The sequence below is a fragment of the Pteropus medius genome, unplaced genomic scaffold (genome assembly GCF_902729225.1).
Source record: "Pteropus medius unplaced genomic scaffold, Ma_sr-lr_union100, whole genome shotgun sequence".
Classification (NCBI taxonomy): Eukaryota; Metazoa; Chordata; class Mammalia; order Chiroptera; family Pteropodidae; genus Pteropus; species Pteropus medius.
The window spans coordinates 11,826,545-11,845,570 of record NW_024352784.1 but is presented as its reverse complement, the minus strand read 5'-3'; the positions used below and the strand labels follow the sequence as shown (position 1 = coordinate 11,845,570).

General features: G+C 34.4%; 1 protein-coding gene across 4 annotated transcripts in view; it reads left to right on the top strand.

Annotated features, from left to right (window-relative positions):
- Positions 1–19,026, top strand: part of DLG2 (discs large MAGUK scaffold protein 2) — a 1,673,246-nt gene that overhangs the window by 1,274,419 nt on the left and 379,801 nt on the right. For 3 of the 4 annotated variants that reach the window (XM_039848192.1, XM_039848194.1, XM_039848193.1), the window contains one exon: positions 17,723–17,878. The exons of the other annotated variant lie outside the window; for it this stretch is intronic. In XM_039848192.1, coding sequence (XP_039704126.1) covers positions 17,723–17,878 — 156 coding nt within the window. The remainder of the gene's footprint in view (positions 1–17,722; positions 17,879–19,026) is intronic. 4 annotated transcript variants of the gene reach the window in all.

Below are 19,026 nucleotides of genomic sequence, written 5' to 3'. Positions count from 1 at the left end.
GGCCTCTGTGGCTAAATACAATTATCCTCCGGATAATTTCTTAATTTTGTCCTATTTTATTCATAAGGAGCTCTAAACAACTAACACCATGTAGTCTTTCCCTTAAAAAAAGACTCTGCAAAACATGACATCAGACTCCTTGTAACCTTTATAAAGTGCATTACAAAACAAACAAATCAAAGATTTATCAGCAATGTCTCTGAGTTATCTGTTTTGCTCTGTGCAAAATGCCTGATTTCTTCAGTGTAGCTGCCTCTTTTGAAGTGAAGTGTAATAATGGGAAAGGGGAAGCAGGGCAAAACTAGTGAGACAGATGAAGGATATACCACTAACTAGAAGCTTCAAGGGGAATTTTCTCTTCATTGATGGTTGCTCTGCACAACCATTTGGGTTTACTTACATAAACTGTGAGGCATGGCAGAGCTATCCTGTTAGAAATAAAGTGGATATGCTAATGGAGAAGTTGATAAATATTAATTAAAGGAAGATATCCGAATATATATTGGGAAACATATTAAGCTGCTGTTTGCTGTCAAGGAAATAAATTTAATGTTGAAAAAAATGAAGCAGTAATGAGGATTTTAAAATTATCTTTTATAGATATTTATTATTTCCTATGTACCTCATAAATTAGCCAGACATAAACACATAAAACTAGGCCTTATAATTTTATGGAAGATGGTTATTGTACATCTATAACTATTGTTTAATCAATGCTGTATTATGTTTTAATAGAATGAGTTCATTCTTGGTCTTCAGGGCTGGTTGAGGCAAAAAAGGATAAATGATAGGCAATGGAAAATTTTGTAGGGATTACTGTAGAAGCAATCAACCATTAATTGACCCTATTCCCTTACACCGCAAGTTAATAATTATCACAACACAATGTGCATATTATTTCTGATCCTTATCCGTATGATATTGAAACAAGGTGTATATTATGACTCAAGACAAGTACACGTGGCCTACTTTTCTGGGAGTTTGTTTTCACACCCACATATCAATAAACTAATAGTAGACAGAAGATAGTTGATTCCTAATTGTCCACATGTGGATGTATAATTTCAAAATTATTTGTAACGGCATCATAATTCCTGAGTGACTTCCTGCTATCTCCTATATCATTTAGCTGCTGTGGGTGAGATTACCATATTAATAATAATTCTCTTAAAAATATAAGAAAATTGTGGGATACCGTTATTACATTCTGAAAACTTATATTCTCATATATTATAGACATAAATTTCATAAATTTTGTTGCATTTTTCATTCTTTACTTCTAGATAATTTAATTAAACTAGATAATGATGCAAGGTCTATCTGAGTAAAAAATATTTTAAATATACTGCTTTAAAACACTTTCCTCAGACAACCTACCTTTTTAATATTTATCTCTATACCTATTGCCCTTTTTATGTCTTATACCTCTCTTTATTTATTTCTTTTCAGTAAGTTCTATCTTATTTTATTATTTTCGCTAATTGTAAAGTAATATCTATTTTTAGAAAAGTTATACAATAACAAAAATATAAAGACAAGTTAATAAAAATTACTATTTTACACAGAAAGATAATCATTATTACTATTTGTTCTATTATTGAGGGGTTTTTCTATGTATATTTGTTTATAAAATTTGGACCATACTATACATAGTGGGTTTTTTTCTTTTTAACTTAACATTATAACGAGCATTTTCTCATGTTTTATCTTCAAAAACATATTTTTAGTAGCTGTATAATATAGAAGAACCATAATTTACTTAACTACATTCCTATCATTGGATATGTAGGTTGTCTCTAAGATTTTCTTATTACAAATAATGCTTGTGCAATCTTTCTGACCCTATCTCTTCATTATATGTTTCTCTAAGATAAATGCCTAGATGTCCACTGCATAATCAACACCTCAGTTAGGTTGCCTTACAGATATCGCACATTTAACATTTCCAAAAACAAACTCTTGATGTTTGTCCTCAACCTTCCCTACCATAGGAAAATATCTATAATTAAAAGAAAAAATGACCAACAGAAATAGTCCCAGAAATGATAGAGATGATGTAACTAGCAGACATATTAAAATATGTCAATCTCTTGAAAACTAGGAAAAGAAATATAAATGAACAGGAGAAAAATGGGAGATATGAAATAAAGCCACATTAAACATTGAGTAATGAAAATATAGTATCTGAAGTGAAAATTAATATCATAAGAGACACTGCAGAAGAAAGAATTATGAGTTTTAAGGCATAGCAATACAACCTATTCAGATGAAACACAGAGAGCGGATTCTTTTTTAAATTTCTAGTTCCTATGGCACCAGAATAAGCAGACTTGAAGTACCGAATAGTCAGAATTTTTTTAACATTTATTGAAAATTATAATCATATTGGTCCGAGAATCTCAACCAAGCCCAAAGACATTATAAAGGGAGAAACATAATAAAAGTAGGTTTCTTGTCAGATCGAATACATATAGAAGACAGTAGAGCAGTATCTTTAAACTACAGGGGAGCTGACACCAGAGTTTGTAGCCTGAGCAACTACAGAGTAGAGATGTTATTACTAAGAAGGACAAGGCTACGGGCAGGCAATTGGGGACAAACGTCAAGATTCTGTTTTTGGAAATGTTGAATATGCAGGCAGTGGGGATCTAGTAATTTGCAAAGCTGGATCGAAACACGATTAGTCTGGCTATTAAAGGTCATGCAGCAGATACATAACATCAGGATTGAAATTAACCCCAAAGTTGGACTCTTTTTGCTATAACACATGGGTAGCATTCTTAGCTTTAAGATTTCTGGAATCTTCTCTGTAATTCAAGTTAGTCTTTGGTTTTTCTTTTGTTCGTATGGGTAAAACTAGTTTTATATCCTACCAGCAACATTTACAACCTATTCAAGGTAGGCAGTCACCTTTTCTCAGGAAGAAGTGAGGCTTCCTAGATGGTACAGTTTGAGGCAAGGGTTCAGTTCTTGATACCTTAATGAACATTTTAAGTCCTCATTGAAAAAATTTAGCAGTCCTAGTGATTTTATGTGCTTCTGTGTAAACACTTAAACGTCAACCCTCACCTAGATGTGTTTAAATATCGACCTTGAAGTAAAACAATGTGAGTCCTTTCTCATGGAGACTAATGGAAATGCTGTCAACTGATCCGTTGGAGCCTGGTACTTTGTTTTATTTTTTTTCCACTCCTAACCTTTTTCTAAAGTCTCATTTACCATCTTAAGACAGGCGAAGAAGGCAGAATGAAACAGCTGAAATAAATGGGATAGCCCGAGATTTCAAAGTCAGTTAGTGAGGCCTTGCTCTGAATTTATAATAGTATTAGTAAACCCTTATAGCTGTCTAGTACTGGACAATATTTTCCTATTTCTCATTTAGTTCCCTGGACACCATACAAAATGAGCAGAGAAATGTTGCTATACCCACTTAACAGATTGAGAATCTGAGATGATACAGAGTCTATAATTTTTCCTACAAGTAGTACTCAACCTGCTGGAAATACGTTGGCCAACAGTATACAAGGAGAGCTCTCTTATTTAAAGCTCCCCAGAGCATGGACAGAAGGGGCAAAAGTATGATTGTCTCGAAATGTGTTTTGTAGGGAGGAAGTGGAGTTTGGGAAATGGTGAGAATAGTCTGGAGACTGCAGGGAGTATGATTAATATTGGCTGAGTCCTGCCAATGACTAGCATTCTGATAAGTCATTTGGATACTTTTGTTTTATTAATTTTCACAATAGTCCTTCATGTCTATTAAAATTGTATAGGACTGAAAGCCTAAAGATTAAATAACTTGTCTAAATTTTCACAGCTAATATGTAGTAGAGTTGTGACTTAAACTTGGCCTGTGTATTTCTAAAATGTGTTACCACTTAGGAGGTTAAATATTCATAAAATTTTTCAAATACACATAATGTACTTAATATCCCCCAAATTTGAGGGAGTTTATTTTGTCTATTAAAATAGAAGCTCTGCTATAAATGGGTTCATATGTTGTGTATTGCCATATGTTCAGACCTATCTTCTTCTTCTTCCCTTCATGCCCCCATACTCCAACCAACTCAATCAGATAATTAACTGGTTGCCTGTTCTTGCAACAGTCTTGGCCAAATATATGCTTCCCGCAGCCATCTTTATCTTCATTTTACATGTTAAAATTCTACCCATATTTTATGGTCCAGCTCCAGTGACACCTCCTTATAAGAATCTCCCTAATTCTCTCTGATGGATATCATTTCTACTTCATTTGAATTCTCAAGACACTCTACCTTCCCTCTCCCATTACATTTAACCAGTTTTAGCCTTATTTTACTAAACTAACTCTCTCTCTAAGACAAAGTAGTTGAAGGAAGATTCTACATCTGGATCAGATTTTTATCTTCCGCATCACCTAGAATAGTACATAGAAACAACACATAAAAAGTTATTTACTGAGTGCTACCATATGGCAGTGATTTGCTAAAGCTTGCATATTGCATCTCATTTAATATCATAGCAATTCTATAAAATAGGTCTTAAGGTAAACAATTTTCTAACTAAGGCAGCCAAGATTCAGACAATTTAAGTAATTTCCTGGAGTCACACAGCTAAGTAATAGCAGAACAGTATTTAAACCCAGATCTTACAGCCTGAAAGCTTATGTTTTTCTCCCATGTTCATAGCCTCTCTGTATGTTTTCTAAGTGCATAAATATATGTTAAATGAATGAGTAGATACATTAGTAAAAAAAAAAAAAGACTACAATTGCTATAAATTTGTCTCAATTGTCATTTCTATAAAAGGATTTTAGCTAGCACATAATTTCTCTGAAGTAGACTAAACCTTAAATAAAATCTTCTTAGTAAATGAATATATTTGCATAAATGAAGATGTAAGATTCTGACAAATTTAAATAGCCAATATGGTGATGTCAGTTAAGCCATCCTGTTACTCATAAGCAATTATTCACAAAGCTGCGTTACCACTCTTATAACACCTTGTTAGTACCTATGCCTTACATAGAAATAAAAGTTGTTCATTATTTTTAAAAAAATACCCCTAAGGTGGGAAAATATGTATTTCCTATCTCTGAGTTGTTTGAGAATCTGTAGATCTTCGCAGCTGAATTGAATAAGACCCACACATCCCTAACAGTCCTCTGGAGTAGAAAAAAATATTTTTAAAAACTAATTTAAAAATACAGGAAAATATTAAAGAAATCAAAATTACTGATAATTGCAGTATCCAGAGAACACTGTTAACATTTCAGTGACTCTTCCAAACATACTCACAGACCTGCAGTTATGCTTCTTATAAAATTGACATTATACTACATATGCAGATTTATGGATTTTTATCCCTCAGCTTATATGATGAATAGTTTTTAATGTCATTTAAAAGTCATTTAGAAAACATGCAATATTGAGAGAAAATAAAAATTTTATGTAAATGTATTTCTCAGAAATGATTTTCAGCGAATTCCTTGGCATATGCTTCCAAACTTTTTTTCGCATTATCTCTTACATAAAATTGAGATCATACTTTATATATTTTATTACTTACCAAATTGGATTAAGCTGTATATATACTATTTTAACCTATGTTCTGCACTTAATAACATGTTGTGAATATCTTTCCATGTCATCAAATCTGCTTCCACAGCGATGTTTTTGATGCCTATATGATTGCTAAATACTGAACATACAGTTTTCTTCAGTGTTTTGCTTTTACAAACAATGTGACAGTGACATTATATGCATACCTATTGTACTCAATTTTGTAGAACAAATTTCTAAAAGTGGAATTTCTGGGTCATAGCTTCAGCAGTTTATACCTCACCACTGATGTATGAAGAGGGTCTTTACAACTGTTAGAGAAAAGGTAGATGGTACTATGTGTACTGATGTGGAAGAATGTCTACTAAATAATGTAAAATTTAAAAATAAAAGCAATAGCATAATAATATATGAATATCATCCAATCAAATTTTATTTTAAAAATTATATATTTACATGTTTATGTATAGATTTGGGTATAGGTATGAATTTGGGCATAGATATAGTGATATCTAGTGTTGAGAAGTAGGAATACAAAAATAAATTAAGCACATTTGCTGACTTAAAAGAATGCAGCAAACCAAAAAAAAGAGTCAGAGTAAAGAAGTAAACTGCAACACAGTGTGAATGTGTATGCTAGAAGCCCAAGCACTGAGCCTGGCCATGTAGGGAAGCTCCCTAGGCTTGGGGGTCAGCTGGTTGCCAGATAAAATAATGACACACAGTTAAATGTGAATTTGAACAATGACAATGAAAAGCTTTTAGTATAAATGTGTTTTATGTAATATTAGCACAGTTATATTCAAAATTATTCATTGTTTACCCAATATTCAAATTAAACTGAGCATTCTGTACTTTTTTTTGCTAAATCTGGCAACCCTGGGCATGACCAGAATTGTGATCTTGTCATCATAAGAGGAAATTATCTCTTAAGAATGAATTCACATCCACAAAAGTGAACAAACATGTATGTATGAGACAGGCAACTGATTGCCAGCTTTCATATTTAAATACCTGAAGTAGTCATGACATTTACTGAGCACCTGTCAGGCACTGTGATATGTGCTATTTAAGCAAAATTTCCTCCAATATTCATAAGACCCTAATATGTAGACACTATTCCTGCTCACAGGGGGAGAAACTGAGGCACAGACGTAAACAAATTGTCCAAGATCATACAGGTTATAAGAAATGGGGCCAGAACTAGAATCTAAATTGTTGAACTCACAGCCGGCTCTCTTTGTTTTATTAAAATAGGAGCTGTAATTGCCAATATGACTAAGAAATATTATTATACCCTGGAGGGAAAGTATACGCCAGCAAAAGAGTTTTAAAAAATAAAACATAATGGTTGCACACCCAGGCTTTGAAGCTGGACAACCTGAGTTCAAAGCCTAGCCTTACTGCTAACAATGCAGCTATATGAAGAGAAGCAAGGTATTACTAATCCTTGCAGATTAAAAGTATTATATATGTTTTAGGATCAGTGAGCAGATTACTACATGATATATGACATATAATGCATATGGTACATAGTCCCTGCCTTGTAGTAAGTTCTCAATATATATATTAGAAGTTATTATTATTTAAAATACATCAGAGTACAAAACCAAGTAACAATCATGAAGAATATACTGTATGAGAGTTTAGAAAAAAGAAAAATCTGCAATCAGGTGTACTTCAGAAGGCTTGATGGAGAAAGAAGGAATGAGACCCTGCTAGAAACCAGAAACTTCTTAAAATATAGATTTGGAAGAAAGGATCAATATATGTAGAATTTAAAAGTGTGTGAACCATCAACTCCAGGGAATTTATGTCTTTAGTCTATGTCTCACTTTGAAATCCTAGTGGAAGTGCTTCTTAGCCAAGAGTTCTCTCTAAGGAGAGCAAGACAGTGCTACAGCAATCTCTTTTTCTTATAGGTGGCTTATTCTTCCTTTCTGGCCACCAGACGGTCTTTATAACCTGCTTGCAATAAATGACCTAGGAAAGTAAATGGTAAGAGCTGCATGAAATTGAGGATAATGTACCTTCAGTATAAAGCCACCTCATCCTTCCTGTTGATACATAAAGAATTATATTCGAACATTATTTTTCCTTTTGGGGAACTACTATTATATTCAAGCTGAGCTTTCAGTTGAATTCATAAGGGGTTTTCTCTCCTATAGAGTCTGTGTTAGTAAAGTAAAATTGGCATACAGGAGTATATAGTTGAATTAACATTTTGCATTCTATTTTAGAAAATATGATTTGGCTAAACCTATTCAGAAATTCTCACATATGTATGAATTTTAAAACTTAAGACTTCATCAGATTTTGAAACCTTTAGTTTAGGTGTTACAGATATATATAATCGTGGAGCCCCTGAGAATAGAAAATGGTTATTGTAGAGATAGGGTTTCTGTTCTGTGATATGTTTTAATACCATGATAAACAGAAAGAAACCGTGGGGTGATATTAAGATTTGAACCTTCTTTTGGAGGGCCTTTGTGATGTTCCCCATATTTTACTATCATTCAAACTCCTCTCTTTCATTGTTGTCAAACTTTTCTCCAAAGGGAATGGTCTTGCTTTCTTTCTCCATACCATCTTTGACTAGTACTAGCTCAGAATATAGAGATGTAGATAGTTACCCCACAGACCAAACCTAATCACACCGATGGAATGCCCAGCTCACCTCAGAGCATCATTCTCTGCCTACAGCTCTGCTGAAGGGGCAAACCTCAAAGGATCATGTGGTTCACCCCCCAACCAGACCTGAATGGACAGGGTGTGTTCTTGACCCAAAAGATGCCAACGCAGAGCTTAGCCATTGACCAATAATGTGGTTTACTCAAAACAGTAAGAAAATTAGATGCTTTCACCTCCCAGTGTTCCCATAGCCCCATATACAATTTTATACTTCATTTCATTCAACATTATAAATAAAGCATCTTCCTATACTATTAAAATTTTTTAGGAATGTTAACTTTAATAGCTAAATAATAAACTACCATATGAATACATCTTATGTTCTAGATCTTTGTCTCTTTGTTAGACATTTTGATTGTTTCCTTTTGATCTTTTCTGTTTTGCTCTTATAACACGGCAGTGACTTTCTCTGTGGAAAACTTTGTCTACATTTTTTATTTTCTTCTTAGGATTGCATACTAGTGTTAGAATTACTGAACCGAAGAACAGGATTACTTCTAAAACTTCTGAACTATATTGCCAAATTGCTTTTTTGAAACGTTGTAAAGGGGTTTTATACTCCATAGACCAGCAATATCAGGGTCTATTTCACTATACTGCGACTAAGTTGTGGTTTATTAATTCTAAAAAATTTTTTATTATTTTTAAACAGGCAAAGGGGATATATCATTTAATTTGCATTACTTTTATTCTTAGTGAGGTTAAACATTTATATTTGTATGTCTAGTTGTCATTTGTATTTCCTCTTTTGTGATTGGATGCTAATAACCTTTGTCTATTTTCTTTTGAAAGTTTATGAGGTTTCATATTGAGTTGTAGAAGCAGCTTTAAAATATTGATAAATATATTTGAGCAGATGTTTCCCCGGCTTACTACTATTTTATGAGGTTTTTTTTATGTAGTCAAATCTCTCTTCTGTGATTTCCTTTTGTTTAAAAATTTATATTTCACCAAAATACTAGATAACTACTAACATGCTTTTTTTTTTTTGCAGATTCATATTATATCCTGAGTTCAGTTTAAAAAAAAACTTTTTTAAACTAAGTTTACAAAAATACAAGAGTATAAACACAATGATAAGATGTATTGAACATTCCTGAAATAATTCAAATCCATTTCTCAAAGGCCTAGCGTGACCATAATACTGACCCAGTACATCTCAGATAATATTTGTTGCAACATCTTTCAGAGTTCTACAAAAATACTCCTGTAGCTGGACACCCACCCAATACCAAGGGACGGTCATCTCAGTCTTTGGAAACATACCAGTTACAATCACTATTGTTAAAGTCATTGATTTTCAACTTTTTATTTCAATAAAACACTCCATGAACCTTTTATAACTCACTGTCATGAGAGGGCGCAATTTTTCTGAAACCTAAAAATTCTTTGAGGAAATAAAGCACCTTAATAATTTAAAACTTTCAAAATGACTTCATGTGGCGCAGCTCTTACTCTGCCATTTTTCTCTTCAATAAGCAAACATAGCAAAATATAATTGAGAGTGATGTTTATAGAGAGAAAATGGTAAATCGATCTTAATTTCTATTTTTGAAAAAGCAAATATATATAGATAATGGTACACAGGCCATCATTAATAACAAATTACTTATGACCCAACAATTTAATATGACACCACACCTGTGAGCCATACAGAAAAGCAAATCATTATAAAAGTACAGGCACAAATTAAAGGTTAGAGTTAAGGATGATATCTCTTTAGAGAAAATGAAAATATTTGAGAAGTCCAGGGAAAGTTAGCATCAACCTCCAGGGCTATGATAGAGGATCAATTACCTTTTTAATGTCAGGAGCAAAGGTCTTTATATATATATATATATATATTGCGTTGTGTGTTTACCGCCCATAGTTAATTTCTTTCTATCACCATATATTTAACCCTTTTTACCCCATCTTAGAAGGCACCGTTATGCAGTGTTTTTTGTGATACTAAAAATCACTGATTTTTACTTCCTTTGTTCCATCCTCTTGAAGAGAATCCACATTACATTGCTAATATGTGAACTGCCTAATTGGGGAGCAACATTCTCAGAGGCTATGCATTTCTGTGATCCCGAGTGCCTGAGAGTAAAAATAATGCTATTTGGTGATCTCACAGCACGTGTCATGCACTGAGCTAGGTGCTTTACAAGCGTTCTTTCTATTTCTCACAGCCATCCTCAGGCCACTATTACAATTCCCACTTTATAGATGTGGATGCTAAGGCTCAGAGAAGTAAAGAAACAGTAGAATGTCACACAGGGTAGAATTTGGAAGAGCCAGAATCCAAATCTAGCTCTGTTTCTTTCCACTCACTTCACCGTTTCATAATAATTTACTTCTAAGTATTATTTTATAGTTTACGACTTTGCTGATATATAGAGGAGGCTTTTTAATATCACTAAAATGAGAAAGCTAAGTTTTAGAATAGTTAAGTGAGTATAGTACAAATAGGTATCTACTCCAAGGTTCCCAGTGGAAGTCTTTGGGGGCCTAGTCTGATGGTGCGTAGAATCAGGGGGATAAATGAGTTTTTACAAATTGTCTAGACCAATCCATTCCTCAGATATCTCTGTATCATACTTTTAAGTTTCTAACAGCACTTTCACCAAATGACTAATACTTTTCTGCTTACAGAAGTGTAAGATAAGTCAGCCTCTTCCTTAATCCTTATCATTATAATGTCAAATTCACTTGTTGAGCCACATTGTTTGCAGCCTAATCCTGTATTCTCTTTTATCTCCTAAATTACTTCTCAAAATTCTGCCTTAACACCTATTAGCCCAGGCCTGGAATTTAATCCTCTCATGCTTACTTCTCCAAATTCTTGGCCCAGAAAAACAGTATTATTTGTAAAGAAGAGCTTGAGGCACCCTTATAATAGTAAAAGACCTTTTTCTTTGAATTATATCAGGTCATATAGTCGGTACTTAGGGATCCAAGCCCTCAATATCCCAGCTGCTATTATTAATGTAGTTTGGTTCTGAGTCCCGCTTATGTAGGAGCATGGGGCTACATGCACTCTTCCCATTTAGGGAAGCCAAAGAAGACCACAGAAGGATGAGAGTTGGAGAATCTGACTGGTTTACAGATTTGTCAATATCAGTGTATACAACAGAGAGCTTTATAGTCAAAGATATACAAACATATAACCCAAATTCTTCCTATTGAATTTTAGGTTCTCTCTTTTTGTTCTAGCTCAGGAAGAGAGAATAAAATGTACTGACCACTTTTCTGTCACAACTCTATGGTAGTACTTTATTTATACATTCTTATATTCAGGAAAGCTATGAGGAAACAAAGGTAAATGAGATTCTGTCCTGATCCTCTATGAACTGATAGTCTAGAAAGGAAAGATCCCTGTGACTCAAATATAATAGTACATTGCGGTAAGGGCCTTGCCTGAGACTGCCTGAGGACTCTGAGAGCAGTCCCTTTAATGGAGGGACTCAATAAAGTATGAGTCACTTTAAAGAAAATATAAAGTGTGAGTCACTCTTACTGTTACCTCTAAGAGAAGGGAGCCATATTTCTTTGACCTGTATCTTCATGTCCTATGCAGATGAATATTTACAATCACCATCACTGTCATCATCATTATTGTGTTAAACGTTTATTGTCTCTGATACAGGGCTGGAGCTAAGGTGAGGCAACTGAGGTACACACATCAGGCACAAAATTTAAGGGAGCACCAAAAGCTCAATAATTAAGATGACATTTTAATGCAATATTTTAGATAATAGAATTAATACAAAACAATTCATAATGAACAAAATATCAGAATTCTAAAGACAGGAAGGCTCTCAGGTGCTATGGGATTACATACAGGTCCAAGGTTTAATCTTTTATCTTTTAGTGGCATAGTCTAGTTGAGGTGATCTAAAGAGATAGTAAAAACAAAGTGCCTGTTTTATTTTCACTCTATTGATGGCAAAAGAGAGATCTGACCTAAGCTCCTGTAAAGGAATAGGGTGGAAGATGGTGGTTTATTTTTATTATCCAGCTAACGTCATATGGGAACCAGCAGAGAAATTCAACAGCATGAGCCATAATAGTCCCCTTAAAGAATGAATGCAGACAATTACTCTAGATTCAAGGAACCTCTAGACATTTTAGCAACAATACTTGGTAGAGCTTCACTCTGGTGCTCTATAATTAGTAGACACAGCTATAGCTACCCTCTATATGTCTGTGTCTTTCCATTATGCTACCAGCTGATAATTTGTTTTGTCACCCTTTTATTTCATATTCCATAGGAGAATCCAATTGGCCTAGCTTTTTTATTCTTTTCTTTTTTTCTTTTAGATCCCGATTAACCATACAGGTCATGTTTATAAAGTCAGGGGCCCAATCCTGGTCTGAGAAGCTTTGGCCAAGGGGGTGAGAGTACTAAATTGGGTTGAAGTCAAGTGGGGCAAATGAAAAGGGACAATTGCATGCAAGGTAGTTTTTCCTAGAATAGGGTTAGATGAAGCACCTCGTCTAATATGCCAGCACTATAAATTAGCAATTGAAAATGCCAAAGAAATAGAATAGCAATTGCAAGTGCTAATGGAGTTCAGAGAAGAAAGAGCTCACCAAGGGCCAGAATGTGCTAATTATATGCTATAAGAGCCTGTAATTATAAACCCATAGATATGCAAATATATGCCCATGGCTCAGCACTGGAGACTACAAAGCTATTTATCTTTGGCCTTTGATAAGTGGACAACAAGATAAATGATGTGTTTATAAATTCACTTAGAAATTAACTAATATCTCTAACTACTTTTCCTCTCTTTTGGGGACATCCATAGAAGGAAGAGAGCTAGTAGGTACCTCAGACTGGATTTCCATATTCATTACCTTCTGACCTAGGCGACTCTGGAGCTTTATAATAGGATAAACAAGCCCTTTCGAATGTGACTGGCTGATTCACACTGCCCGAAGTCATTTCCCCTAGGTGCTTCTTTATTGAATAAATGGGAAGTGATGGTGGCATCTGTTCCTGCCACCAAGATCCCAATGATAGCTCATAAATTGGCATTTTTTTTCCATCAGGGAGGTTACAGAGAATAAAACTGCAGGGAAATACTAAGAATGCTGGCTGCTGGCTTTAAGCCTTGTGGAACTCAAGACTGAGAAGTCTTTGAGGAACCCCAAGTCCATGGGGTGACTCTTACAAGACCTGGGAGCAGGCGTTTCTGTTGCCAGACTTGCACATACAAGAAGTCCCATCCCTCTGAGAATGGATAAACTGCACACACCAAATACTTAAAGCTGTCAGTTCCTGACAACGTCGGGATTTCTTTTCTTCTACATAACCTGTGGGAATTAATGATGATCTAAAAGTTTTAAACCTGGTTAGAACATTCACAATAACTTATGGCTTCCTTTTTCATTTCTCTCAATTGAAAATGGTAAAAAAATAAATAAGTAAATTATCCATTCATTTAGTGAAATATTTCTCCTACCTATTATGTGTCATTTCCTGTGTCCAGACTGTAGCTTGTTATAGTATTTACTGGATATTGTACTGTGGCCTATATAGTATGTAATATATGCTAGAATCCTAGGACTATAGTGAAGCTAACATACAGAAATCTTCAAATATGAACCCCATTTTATGCCACTTGAAAGGAGATTCTCACTGATATTTCCAATTTTGTTTGGTTGCAAGAGGATGTTGTCAGTTTTGCAAAGACTTGGTCAAGTTTGTCAAGTATTTTTGTTTTATTTTTTTTGTTTTTCATCTACTCATCTTCTGTGATATCAAATGTTCTCTCAAGAAAAGAAAGCGGATTTCATATACCTACTCTTTAGCCAGTGACTGTACAAAATAACAGGTAAATAAACAGGGAAGGAAAGGAAGACTGAATAATAGGTAAAAATGAGCTTGCGATATCAGTAGCTGTATTTCTATGTTGATAAAACTTTGAATCATGAATAGTTAAGCTTAGGCAAGGAATCGATCCAGTAGGAATCAATTCTGGAAGTGACTGTAGACAAAGCAATAAGTTCTTCTTTCTAAAATCTAATGTATTTAAGCCTACTCTAAACACAAAATCTACTTAATACATGAGTCATGAAATAATTTTATGAGTCACGAAATAATTTATGCCCACAAAATGACTCCAAAAGGACACAGGTGAAAGTCTCAAGAATTCAATAGAAGGCAATGTACAGGGCCTCATTTTTATCGTCTTGAATTTATTGCAGTGTTCAGAGAATAACATTTTCCCCTTAATTTAATTTTGTACAATTCAAGTAAGATTTTTTTTCTTAAGGTATGTATTAGCCAACTTTGATTTTGATAATTTGTCTCACAACATAGTGCTACCAAGGTAAAGGGACTAGAGGAAAATTGGTAATATTATTTTCTTGGTCTGTCTAGTTAACGTCAGTTAAGAAAATTGAATCAGCTCTCCTAGGCAGAGATGTTACTGAGATGACATCACCATGAAAATGTTTTGTGACCTAAAAGGAGTTATTATTTCCTTTATTCTTAAGTCCTGTGCCGGCAGTTTAGATCAGCTACCATCTTATAATTGTAATATTTTAAAATAAATATGCAGTTACAGACTTTATATAGTAAAAAAATATTTTTATGTTTTTCTATATATACAGAAGGTGTTAGATGGAACTCTAACATAATTAAATGTATTATTGCCTATGGCAGGCCCTATCTATAGTTATTACTTTGTATTAGATTATCAGTCTGACATTTTTTATAAGACCAATACTTTATTATCATAAAGTATATATGTTAATATTAGGTCCTATTTATCTAAAAAATGACACTAGCTTAAACAAGACAGTTTATTTTCATCCTGCATAAAAGAAATCCAGAGGTAGGTAATCCAAAGGTAGTATAGTGTCACTCCTCATCTTCAGTGACACAAGCTCTGCCATTATGCTCCATTATGTGTATTGTTAGCCTTCATCTTCAAGGTTGCTTCATGGTCCAAGATGACCACTGAAGCTCCAGCCATCCTGCATGGGTTCCAGGTCAGCAGAAGGAGGAAGTAGGAGAGAGCAAAACTGCAGGGTCCCAACAAAATCAGCTTCCCTTTAGGTGGTCAGAGCAGGATTCCCACAAAACCCTTTGCTTGAATCACATTGTGCTGAACACCTTCATGGAGCCACGTCTACCTGCAAGGGAGGCTGAGAAATAAAGTCTTTACTACAAGAAAGGTGACTAGTGGAAAATTTGGTTTCTGTTAATAAGAGAAAAGGAGTAAATGGATGTTTGGGAAGCAATCCAGCCATCTCTGCCACAGCAGCTGCATCTGAGTGGAAAAATTGGAGAATAACATCAGATCCTCTCCTGATAACCTACACAGAATAATTTCCAATGAGCTTGTGCATATCCCATTTCTTATTTAATTGATATTTATGCAACTCATTAGTACAAAGCCCTTTCCAAGCTGAATTTTTGTGTGAACAACCATATTTTAGGTGCAGAAATGACTGTGATCTCCCAAAGTAACTTTCTTTATCTGACCAGCATCGTGAGTCTTTCTGTGTCCAAGACCATGAGAAATATGCACATAGCTTCAGAAAGTCAAATGTATCAACAAAGCAAAAACATACTCCTCCTCAAGAATCAAGAATATCATCCAATCTTGGTATTTTAAAAGATGTATTTCAGTAGCTAACTGAAAGTATCTTCCTTTTATGTCACTTTGCACAAAGTAAATTACTTATAAAAGCTGATTTTAAAAACACGTTTTTAAGAATAATTTTGCAGCTGCCTTTATTAAGGGCTGGTGTTTACCATTATTTTTTGCGTGTATGTAAAGCTGATAAACAAATATTTAGAAACCTAGGTTTTTCTGAAAATGAAGTACTTGTCTTAACTGAGAAAATATGCCAGCTTCCCTAAAGTAAGAACAATTTCGGCTATCTCATTTAAGAAACTTTAAATTCTTCTTGTAAATGCTACTATATTAGCCACTGGGATAGAACAAGCCAACTCTTGTAAAGTACCTCATATTATCACTGAAATAATTACTCTGAAAAATAAAATAGGCCTCTGTGTTCCTTCAACTCAATCCTCAGCCCCTCTACGATGTTGTACAAAATAAACAGACCAAGGCATCTCTTTTTGTGTGGTAGAAAGCTTTGTGTTAGGGAAGAATCCAATTCTTTAGACAGTGTGTATAAGCCATGAGCGGCCCACAGTAATATTACAAATTAGGTAAGATTTGTTTTCAGTACTTTGCTTATTCTCTTTTCCTCCCTGCTCTCCTTCAATCGCTTCAGGGAGCAATGATTGAGGACCTGTTATACCTTAGGGGCCATGTTGGGGGCTGGAGCTACAAAAACACAGACTGTGCCCTCACTGAGTCTATACTTACTCTGCTTAGGCATGGGGCTACCACTTGTTGCCTCTAGGGTTTTATGGCATCAAGGGATGCTATTAACCCCGTGTCCTGACCTGCTCCTTATCTTCCGAGTCAAGCTTACACTTCCTGGGTCTGTGGCCCAGTCTATCAGAGAATTCTTCCATTTAAACTTATATCTTCCAATTTTTACCTTATAGGGAAAATAGTGATAGCAATTTCAGACCATGTGTTAAAAATGGGGGATAGAGCTTGGGATTTTTTTTTAATAACCAAGGACTTTGTAGTACACAGATCTTTAATCCAAAATTATAGGCAAAATTCATCTGATCATACTGTAAGTAACAACTGTAAAAATGTTGCTATTTTAGGTGATGTTACAGTAGCCATAGATTAATTTATTTAATAGAAATTTTACCAAGATGATTATCCTCTTTATAAAAAACTCTCTGAAATCAATTGTTGGCTGACAACCTATAAATAAGTATTTAGAGTAGCCACTTAGATTATATAAAGCTATTAGATTCCTAGGTATGGCCAACCCCTCCCCCCACCCCCAAAACGTGCAATTTAAATGAGGAAAGCTGTATTCGCATATTTATTCATACATGCATTCAGTAAATATTTATGGAATATGTACTGTGTCCCAGACTTTATTTTACTGGTTAACAAAATAAATGAAGTCTCCGTCCTCGTAAAATTTATGGTGTAGTGACAATGGCAATAATAAATTAAACATAACAAACAAAAATAAGGATTATTTCATGCTGAGAAAAAAATATGCAATAGAACAGGTGCTGGCCAAGGTCTTCAGGAAATGTCTCTGTGAAGTTCCCATTTAAGATGAGACTAAAGTTTAAGAAAGGAGGCATGCCAGAGGATTCCAAAGTTTGGAACGTCACACTGGATTATCAAAAAGTCATGGCATTTATAGGTTGATTTATGACTCTGTTGAAGTATCTGGTGTATGTCGTGCCAAATGTGAGCTGAAGTTCTAATTTTTAACCAGAGATCCTGTTTCCTAAAAAGACTCTTAACTTGGGCCTAATGAAGCCCATAACACTGTTTTAGATTTTTGCTTTTGCATATAGTGAAATGCTGCTAGTTGCACAGTTGTTCAGTGTGTGTGTGCTAACCATGAATCTCTTTCTCTTCCTCTTGTATCACCAGGCCTCCGGAACCTGTTTACAGCACTGTGAACAAACTGTGTGATAAGCCTGCTTCTCCCAGGCACTATTCCCCTGTTGAGTGTGACAAAAGCTTCCTTCTCTCAGCTCCCTACCCCCACTACCACCTAGGCCTGCTCCCTGACTCTGAGATGACCAGGTACTGCATGCGCTTCCTCACTTCATCTTCTCAAATGGCATGTGCTTCCACAATGAATGAATGGGTAGAATCCTCCTCTGCTCATTTCTCTTGCCCTTGACATCTTCCTCAAGGTGGAGAGACGCTCTGCTCCCTGGTGCAGTGGGAGAAATTAAGAACATTGCCCTTTTTTCTTCCTGGTGTTTTCACAGAGTACTCAGCTATGATCACATGATGCTCTACATGTTCCTGGTTCCTATGAATTTTTAATGAAGTATTATATTTTTCCAGGAGAATTAATATTGGAATTTAATTAGTTCTATTTCCCTTAGAATAAAGAAAGAACATGTATTGAGTATATTTTTAAATAATATTTGATTCTTAACTATGCTTTAGGCAAAACATAGTTTAAAAAATAGATGCTATCATCATCATTTAATATTATAACTAAAATATTAAATGAATGCTATAATTCAGCTGACTCCTTGAGGTATTAAACAGCTTGTCCAAAACTACATAATTAGCTGGTTCTATCTATCCACACAGAATATAATCTTAACCTTTACAGTATGTTACAAAACTAGGTGATTACATATGTCCTCTTATTTAGTTACTCGCATTTTATTTTTTTTTTAAAGTTCACAGAAGTTAAGGCATTGCCCTCTGTATGATAACGACAATGAATGTGGATTCCAGATTTGACCTTAGAATGTTTTAAGTCTTTCCACACTTTATGAACAAATTGTTCTATATCTAAAGGTTGGACATAATTTTGCATTGATATTCTGAAGCATACATATGATCAATAATAAAACCCCATCTTCACACAGTAACAAAGTCAGAAAGAGAGGAAAGTAAGAAAAAGAGAATCCATCATTTTAGAAGATAGTTCCAAGTCAGTTTAAATTGAGAAATCTCAATTATGATATTCCTAGATATAATGGGATGCTCATATAGTAATGTTTTTAGATAGAATATCTTCATATGTCTTCATAATATTGTAAGGACTGAGAAAATATAGATTTTTAGAATGATTCAAAGTGAAAATGGCTATATCAAGAGGGGTTCCTTAGAACATTATCTCTATTTTTTAATATTTTCAAGGAATAACTTTAGAAGTCAATTACTGACCTCTCTAGGGAGTTAAATTACAAAATTTAAATTATATC